The 10,171-nt window shown below is 35.9% G+C and overlaps 1 protein-coding gene across 1 annotated transcript in view; it reads right to left on the bottom strand.

Moving 5' to 3' along the window:
- Positions 1 to 869: 869 nt before the first annotated feature.
- Positions 870 to 10,171, bottom strand: part of KIF3A (kinesin family member 3A) — a gene marked incomplete at its 5' end in the record, with an annotated part of 80,087 nt that continues 70,785 nt past the window's right edge. Inside the window, 8 exon segments of the mRNA XM_082837200.1 lie at positions 870 to 940; positions 2,898 to 3,022; positions 3,615 to 3,683; positions 4,046 to 4,099; positions 7,659 to 7,784; positions 8,145 to 8,255; positions 9,025 to 9,205; positions 9,450 to 9,606. Coding sequence (XP_082693326.1) covers positions 892 to 940; positions 2,898 to 3,022; positions 3,615 to 3,683; positions 4,046 to 4,099; positions 7,659 to 7,784; positions 8,145 to 8,255; positions 9,025 to 9,205; positions 9,450 to 9,606 — 872 coding nt within the window. The 3' untranslated portion in view covers positions 870 to 891.

Below are 10,171 nucleotides of genomic sequence, written 5' to 3'. Positions count from 1 at the left end.
GAGCAATTTTCATCAAAATTTAGAACTCAGACACAGGAAAGCATCAGTTAATCATGTTTCAAAGTGAATTTAAAAAAATAATAGCCATAGAGGCAAATGTTAGTGACCAGTATTTAGCTTCTTAATTTTCTGCAGCTGTGACTCCTTTGTATTCAGGTACAGATTCAATGTTTCAAGAAACATGAAACCAAAACAAACAAAAAAAAAATTTGACTTGAAGTCAAAGTGGCAAAAAGAAATCATGAGAGGTCCAGATGAAACATATCTTCAACTTTTGTTTTTTAAACATGTATACTTCTAAAGATTGACTATAGAATTATAAAATTTTCTATAGATCAATAAGATCACCCATCTCATATTTTAAATGCAATGAATGTTAGTATAAAAATTAGAACATATTATAAAAGGCCAGGTGGGTGTTAGGATAGAATCATTTCTTAGTTTGCAGCCCATACATTCATATATAACAGGAAAACATAGGACAATTAGACCTGCAACTTTCTATGTGCAAAACAGGACTTATATTTTTTTTTCTATTTTGAATATCCGGTTATCTAAATATACAGTAGTTGAGTAAATCACTAGCAGATTTATGTATACATTTAAACTGCAACTCTCTGTAGTATAAGCTGCTCTCTCAACTTCCCTGCACAGTATAAGTTGAAAACGAATGACAATTTGAACAATTACCAATTGTACAATTTTAATGTTATATTAACTTAATATATATAGACTAAAAGTTATTAGGCAAATTATTAGTTCCAGTCTTACTGCATAATCTACAGCTTCCATTATTTGAAATAACACAAAAGTCTTCAGTGTTTTAATTAAAGGTTTTGTCCAGGCATGAGGATATCACTAATTTTTATTCTGACTTTAAGTCTGTAACATTTACTGAAGTAAAGAGTCAATTACAGTTTCAGGCTTTGCAGAACGCTTTCTGTTTGGAGAAGAGAAAAAGAAAACATGAATGCTTTCCTAAAAGACTGAAATGCAAACACTTTACATAATTGTAGTAGATAATACCAGGCAGCCATAGAGTCTAGAAACAGGCCAAGGTTTGACATGCTTGACCATGAGATCAATTAATGTCTGCCTTTTCAGGCTAGGGAAAGGTCACCTAGAGTGAGCACAATAGCAAGGCCCTCCACTCCACCACCCACAGTGATGAAGGAGTGAGTGAACAATAAACTGGACTAGACAATGTGGACAGGCCAAGCGGTCTGCATGCTTGCCAGATTTGAACCCCCTTATTATCTCTTCTGGGGTATGCTAAAGATGCCAGCTTATTCAGTGAAAATCAGAGTCACAAATCATCTGAAGCAACAACTCACAAATGACTGTGTAGGAAATGACGGAAATGTTCCATTAATCTATCATGTTTATTGCAGTTTTGCTTATTAGCACACTGAAATATGTGCTTCTAATGAGGAATATCACATTGAACATTGTCAAGCAATGTAATGTAGTATCAATAAACCACTTATCATGTATATTTGTCTATAATTATGGCCATTTACTGTTTTCATAATACAGCAGGCTAATTCTGGCACACAGAGATGCTGGATTTGGCTCGTCGAATGTTAGGTCACATTTGTTTTTTTTTTTTTAGATTAAACTGCAAAAGTATATATTTTAAAATAAGCATTCTGAAAACTGTATCCAAATACCTTACGAAATTATTTGCTTGTTTGTTTTAGGTCCACATAGCTTTTAAAAAGTGACTAAAGATGGAGATCTCATGTAAATAATCCTGATTTCTGGCTTCTCCTTTGAAACAAGAAGATCCAGAAACCATGGGCCCTCTTTCCCCAAACTAACTAGAAGCAGGGTAACAGGCCACTCACTCCAGACAGAACACGCTCCGTTTTGCCCCAGCCCACACCACTGCCTATTTTTCTCCCACACTGAGGGCAACTGTCTTACCATTTATCATCATACTTAAACTGTCACTTTTCTTACTAACTGCAGAGTTAAGAGGAAAATACCTCCATTAAAAGTGGAAAAGTCAAAGACATAGAGGAATTGGTGTTTCTTTGAATTGATTTGCTTCATTCATTAATATTACATGCATGGCTTCTGTTGGCATATGAAATGCTTTTAATGTCTGACATCTAAATGTTGAAGAATATAAAAATTTGTACACTTTTAATATGCTACTGATTCCTCCTCCCCAAATTTATAAAACTTAGGTTATGTCTATGAGATTACGTTGCACAAAAATATTAAAACTTAGACTCCACCCTACACGTAACTCAAAAGTCTAGGTACTCAAAGTAGGGAAAAATATAAGCTTATTATTTCCTGTCATTTCAGGAGCCCCAAAGTCTGTTAGTCAGTTTAAATAAGCTGAACAGTACTTAATGTAGGGAAGGGAGAGAAGAAATAAGCTCCAGCCCAGGGCTTTCACATCCTCATTTCTCTGGGCTATGTTACAATACATATAAACTACTCAATAGTCAAAGGACAGGGAAAGACGGAGAAGTTTTATTTAACTGGTGACTGAGGAAATCAAGGTTCTTGGGGCAGTATTCATGACAGAAAAATGAATCAGCTGAATACAATACCTTGGGAGTCTAACGAGGCAAATTAATTAGCATCTCACTAGAATAATTAGTGTAAGGATTAAGGAATTAAAATAGTCATGACTTATTATACATTTGGAAAGAACAAAGTAAATTAACAATAAATTCTACTACTCAGGAGGGCTAAAGAAGTTGGAAGACCTTAATTCTTTAGCCAGATTTTATTTACTCAAATTGTAACTACATAGGACTTCAATATTTAGTTAAATATATCAGACAAAATACTTATCATGTTAACTAAATTTCCTTTAAATGTACTTAATTTGAAAATCTCACTGCCTTTGGCTCATGGGACTCAAAGACAGTTCTTACCTTCTCCCTGTTTTTGGCCTTGCTTTCCCCTTTGAAGTCCGTGGCCTCTCTAATTTCATCAAGGACTGCCGTAGGCTCTCCTCAGTATAGGCAAGATACACATGGGAAAGGTCCACCTCAAAGGGCTATATGTAAAGGAAATAAACACAAGACATTCTTACAGAAGAATTTAAACCAGATTTGGGGGAAGATTTAAAATACTAAATAAACTCTTAGGAAAAAAAGCCAAAGACAAAACCAAATAAATATCTAAAGATATCTTTTTCTAATGCCATTTATCTCAAATGTATTCACTAAGTGTTGGTGAAGAAGCCCTGACACACTATAAATTCCTTAGTAGTAAAGAAAAACTGTTGCTGTTTTCCCTAAAGCTGCTACTTCCTCTTGTTGACCTAAGACTAGGACCAGCTTTGAAAAGGACAGACTTATTCTAGTCTCTAACCAAATCCCCAAGGCCCAGAGAGATGGTGAAAAGAGTCTCCAAAGAGAACTACATGCCACTCTTGTCACAGAAATGCCTGCCATCACGACTGAAGGTAAACAGAACTGTCCTAATAATCACCCCATCCTAGAGCCTCTATTCTCAAAATAGTAGCCTATTTTTCAGCTGAGCTGATTAATAGATATCATGATGATAACACAATTTAGTGACCCATATTCCTATAAAGAACCAACTGTAGTTTTTTTTGTTTTGTTTTTTTAAAAAAGCACTCTTACGTCTTTCTCCTTTTTATCAGGAACTGGAGTCTGCTTTCTCATGTTATTTCCTGTGTAGGCAACACATTTCTCAAAAAAGGAAAAAAGAAGGAGAGGAGAATTATCTTAATTAGCAATTAATACTATGAATGAGGCAAATTACTATGCGATATACTGATGGTACACTCATAAAACATGATTTGAATGCTGGAATAGAAAGGGACCCCAGAGGTCATTCAGTCCTATACACCAACCTACACCATCTCTACTATGTATAACACACAGAATATTCTGTGTGTTATAACATAATTATTAAAACATCTTATCCACCTCAGTGGCTTCTCACTTGATTCATCCTCTGGACCACCTTTCTCCGCATTGTAGCCAGTACAACTCCAGTCTACAGGAAGTATTCCATAGTATTTCATGAAAGGATGAAGGTTAATACTCACTAGTTGCCATTCCCCTATGTCTTCATTCCAATGGACATAGTTTTCAATCATTTCCTTTTAAAAGAGTCAGAGAGATCTACTTTTAATATTTAATAACATTTAAAATACTGAAAAATATTCATGGAACTAAAATCTTAATATAGTAAGTGAAAAAAGTTAAGTCTCAAAACATTATATACTGTATGATGCCCCTTTTATATATTTTAAAATATATACTTTCAAGGAATATATGTAGATTCAATTAAACTGTATAAAAATAAAAAGCAAGGAAATAAAGAACATGGCATTCAGGATGGTGGTTACCTTGAGCTTGAAGAGGTAAAGGGATAGAAGAGGCAAGAGGGAAACCACTTGGTTAGAAACAGGTCACTACCATGGTCCTAGCTTTTGTTTTGGGTGACAAGTTCACTACAAAATAACTAACTAAACAAAAGTAGGCCATCCAAGGACCATCAAGGACAGTATATTGTGAGCCAAATAGTAATTCTGTGCAGCTGAGGTCCAAAGGAAAAAAAATACTAAGGCTTATATTCAGACAAATTTCTTAAAGCTGTATATAGATTCAAAATAAATTTTTAAAAATCAATGTTAGAAATTAAAGATGATACAAATAGATGGAGAGATATACCATGTTCTTGCATTGGAAGAATCAACATTGGGAAAATGACTATACTACCCAAAGCAATCTACAGATTCAATGCAATCCCTATCAAACTACCACTGGTATTTTTCACAGAACTAGAACAAAAAATTTCACAATTTGTATGGAAACACAAAAGACCCCAAATAGCCAAAGCAATCTTGAGAAAGAAAAATGGAGCTGGAGGAATCAGACTCCCTGACTTCAGACTATACTACAAAGCTACAGTAATCAAGACAGTATGCTACTGGCACAAAAACAGAAATATAGATCAATGGAACAGGATAGAAAGCCCAGAGAGAAACCCAGGCACATATGGTCACCTTATCTTTGATAAAGGAGGCAAGAATAAACAGTGGAAAAAAGACAGCCTCTTCAATAAGTGGTGATGGGAAAACTGGACAGCTACATGTAAAAGAATGAAATTAGAACACTCCCTAACACTGTACACAAAAAAAACCTCAAAACGGATTAAAGATCTAAATGTACGGCCAGACACCATCAAACTCTTAGAGGAAAACATAGGCAGAACACTCTATGACATTAATCACAGCAAGATTCTTTTTGTGACCCACCTCCTAGAGAAATGGAAATAAAACCAAAAATAAACAAATGGAACCTAATGAAACTTAGAAGCTTTTGCACAGCAAAGGAAACCATAAACAAGACAACAAGACAACCCTCAGAATGGGGGAAAATATTTGTAAATGAAGCAACTGACAAAGGATTAATCTCCAAAATTTACAAGCAGCTCATGCAGCTCAATATCAAAAAAACAAACAACCCAATCAAAAAATGGGCAGAACACCTAAATAGACATTTCTCCAAAGAAGATATACAGACTGCCAACAAACACATGAAAGGATGCTCAACATCATTAATCATTAGAGAAATGCAAATCAAAACTACAATGAGATATCATCTCACACCGTTCAGAATGGCCATCGTCAAAAAATCTACAAACAATAAATGCTGGAGAGGGTGTGGAGAAAAGGGAAACCTCTTGCACTGTTGGTGGGAATGTAAATTCATACAGCCACTATGGAGAACAGTATGGAGGTTCCTTAAAAAACTAAAAATGGAACTACCATATGACCCAGCAATCCCACTACTGGGCATATACCCTGAGAAAACCATAATTCAAAAAGAGTCATGTAACAAAATGTTCACTGCAGCTCTATTCACAATAGCCAGGACATGGAAGCAACCTAAGTGTCCATCAACAGATGAATAAAGAAGATGTGGCACATATATACAATGGAATATTACTCAGCCATAAAAAGGAACAAAACTGAGTTATGTGTAGTGAGGTGGATAGACCTAGAGACTGTCATACAGAGTGAAGTAAGTCAGAAAGAGAAAAACAAATACCATATACTAACACATATATATGGAATCTAAAAAAAAAAGGCCAGAAAAACCTAGGGGCAAGATGGGAATACAGATGCAGACCTACTACAGAATAGACTTGAGAATATGGGGAGGAGGAAGGGTAAGCTGTGAGAAAGTGAGAGAGTGGCATGGACATATATACACTACCAAACGTAAAATAGATAGCTAGTGGGAAGCAGCCACGTAGCAGTGGAAGATCAGTTGGGTGGGTTGTGACCACCTAGAGGGGTGGGATAGGGAGGGTGGGAGGGAGGGAGATGCAAGAGGGAAGAAATATGGGGACATATGTATATGTATAACTGATTCACTTTGTTATAAAGCAGAAACTAACACACCATTGTAAAGCAATTATACTCTAATAAAGATGTTAAAAAAATCAATGTTAAAGTTCACTAAAATATACTGGAAAGACAGAAATGTGGGGAAAAGAATAATAGAGGCTAAGATTTTTAAATTATACTAGTATTTAGAGTTAGCATACATCTAGAGATGGATGGTAGTGATCACTGTACAACACTGTGAATGTACTTAATGTCAATGAACTGTACTCTTAAAAATAGTTCACTGCAGCACTATTTACAATAGCCAGGACATGGAAGCAACCTAAATGTCCATCAAGAGATGAATGGTTAAAGAAGATGTGGCACATATATACAGTGGAATATTACTCAGCCATAAAAAGGAATGAAATTGAGTTATTTGTAGTGAGGTCGATGGACCTAGACTGTGTCATACAGAGTGAAGTAAGTCAGCAAGAGAAAAACAAATACCATATGCTAACACACATACATGGAATCTAAAAACACGGTATTGATGAACCTAGTGGCAGGGCAGGAATAAAGATGCAGACGTAAAGAACAGACTTGAGGACACAGTGGGGGAAGGGGAAGCTGGGAAGAAGTAAGAGAGTGGCATGGACATATATACACTACCAAATGTAAAATAGATAGCTAGTGGGAAGCTGCTGCGTAGCACAGGGAGATCAGCTCAATACTCTGTGACCACCTAGAGGGATGGGATAGGGAGGGTGGGAGGAAGATGCAAGAGGGAGGTGATACGGGGATATATGTGTACTTATAGCTGATTCACTTTGTTGTACAGGAGAAACTAACACACCATTGTAAAGCAATTATACTCCAGTAAAGATGTAAAAAAAAAAAATAGTTAAAATGGTAAATTTTATGTATGTTTTACCATTCCCCTGCCCACACACACACACAGAATTAGCATCCATAAACAAGGAGAAAAGGTTCGCACAGGAGTTTTGTTTATTCTAATTATAGGATAAAGAATGTTGAAAGAATAAACAGGACCTATGCCTTTACATGAATTACATGAATTTGGCCTTCCTCCCAGGACTAAGAAATTCTTATTCAGATACTTAGTTACTCAAACAGAGAATTATGTATTAAGAACAGTTAACAGCTGAAGTGAAATGTGATGGCCATTAGTTCAAGAAAATTTTATCATCAGCAACTGAAATGTAAATATTTACCATTAATTAAATTAGAAATTATATTTCTTTAGTCCTTAACCCCAGCCAAGTGACCTAATACCTAAGACAGAGAAATTCCCACTTACCTGATAATCCTGAGGTATAAAATTATCAATAATAAGCATCTGAAGTCGAAGCTCCCGGCTAAGTTGTCGAATGTTCTCCAAAAGGCCTTCAATTTCCCTCTGATGTTCCTGTTGGAGATCGGCCATCTAACGGAAAATCAATGAAAATACTAAGGACAAACGAGATTTTAAATACAAAACAATTCCATCTGACATAGGGCAGTGGTCTAGGAAACCTTGTAAGAGCTTACCCAGTTCTTTCACAAAAACAATGGACAGAGTAACACTATCTATCATTGTCTATTCCATGTTATTAGTTAAGGTTGGAAATGAACAATTTAGCTTAACAGCTGAAATTAAAAATTGCAAATAAAGGCAAAAATTTTACTTCTTTAAAACTGTAAGCACATATTATGATTCCTTTAGGATTCTTAATCATACTTAATCAAAGAAATTCTTTTCTAAAAAATTCAAACTACAATAATAGGTAACTTCTAAAAGCCCAACCTCTGACTTCGCAGCCATCAGCATAGTCCAAACTTTCTTTAATTTCTTGGTCTTTCCTTGAGCTTCTTCTTGCAAACTGGTATACTTTTCTTCAATATCCAAGCGTTCTTGCTATGACATAAAGTGATAAACTTCAGAATAATTTTATTCATTAAATCACAAGTTTAATTATTTAACAAATAACATAAATGTTTAGCAACTATTTCTTTCAAAGCAATCCACAGATATGCTTTAAAATTTTATTAAGGGATTTCCCTGGTGGCACAGTGGTTAAGAATCCACCTGCCAATGCAGGGGACATGGGTTTGATCCCTGGTCCAGGAAGATCCCACATGCTGCGGAGGAACTAAGCCCATGCACCACAACTACTGAGCCTGCATTCTAGAGCCGACAAGCCACAACTACTGAGTCCATGTGCCACAACTACTGAAGCCCACACGCCTAGAACCCATGCTCCACAACAAGAGAAGCCACTGCAATGTGAAGCCTGTGCACCTGGGACTTCCCTGGTGGCGCAGTGGTTAAGAATCCACCTGCAAATGCAGGGGACATGGGTTTGAGCCCTGATCCGGGAAGATCCCACCTGCCACAGAGCAACTAAGCCCGCATGCCACAACTACTGAGCCTGTGTGCCTAGAGCCCATGCTCCGCAACAAGAGAAGCCACTGCAATGAGAAGCCTGTGCACTGCAACAAAGAGTATCCCCTGCTCTCCGCAACTAGAGAAAGCCCACCCACAGCAACGAAGACCCAACACAGCTAAAAATAAATAAATAAATTTATTTTTTTAAATTTTACTAAGATTATAGATATTCAGCTTTTCACTAGAAAAGTTAAATACCTTAGGTGAAGCATCAACCAGAAACAAAAATTTACATTACCTCCTTTTCCTCAAGTTCTCTGCGAAGTTGCTCTGCTCTTTTCCTCCTTTCTTCCAATTCCATGTTGGATTCTTCAAGAAGTTTCTCTTGTTCCTCAGCTTTTGCCAACAAATCAACACCACCAACAATTACCTTCTTCTCCAGTGCAGATAATTTCTCTAGCAAAGACTGATGCTCTTGTCTGTTAATTAAAATGAGAACACTCTGTATCCATCAATTATCTACTATTCTACTAAATTTCCCCAAATTTAACAAGGATTTGGATGTAAAATTTCAAAATAGGAATATAATTATATAACATCTCTATCAAATACACAACTGTGTAGTATTGCTTTTAATTACTATTCAATTTTCTTGCTTATACATCCTATGAGAAAAACCAGGAAATTTAAATCACAAATCCATCTCAATTCAGTAATACTCACTGGGCCTTAAGAAGATCTTTTTCCCGTTTCTCTAACTCAGCTCTAGCCTTGTTCCTTTCTTCTTCTTCCATGTCAAGCTTTGTTTCAAGTGCTTTTCTCTCCTCATCAATTTTTGCTTGCATTTCAACCATTTTATCTGGGGAAACTTTCTTTTTACCTATTTGAGTCATTTAATTCCAACAGTCACTTCAGAGTAAATGCTTCAGACACATAAATTATCTTCAATATAAAAGATACATTCCTCATGAAAAGAAAATCAAATGTCAACATTTTAAGGAAATCAACTGAATAATATATTTTATTTCTATTTATTATGTCCCTAGAAGATCTTTTTAACTAACTGCTAAATTCAAACTGTTGTCCAACTGTGCAGTGAAAACTAAGAACAGAAGTAAGTGAATAAGAAGCATAAGAGATTAGCAGGGAAAAAAAAGAGAAAGATAAACAGGAAAACTAAATAAATAAAAAAAGCAAAGATATTTGTATGTCCCCAAATAACACATATCGTCAAAAAAGCAATATGATTATTTAGTTACTTTTTTCTGATAACCAGGTACAAAATCAAGTGGCTTCTCAAAACACCTCCCCACAAAATTTATTAAAATGAATAAATAAAAGCCACAAAGGGACTTCCCTGGTGGCACAGTGGTTAAGAATCCACCTGCCAATGCAGGGGACACGCATTTGAGCTCTGGTCTGGGAAGATCCCACATGCCGTGGAG

The sequence above is a fragment of the Leucopleurus acutus genome (assembly GCF_964270905.1).
Source record: "Leucopleurus acutus genome assembly, chromosome: 3".
Lineage (NCBI taxonomy): Eukaryota > Metazoa > Chordata > Mammalia > Artiodactyla > Delphinidae > Leucopleurus > Leucopleurus acutus.
Note: the sequence above shows the minus strand (reverse complement) of the source record. Positions and strands in the feature narration are given on the sequence as shown.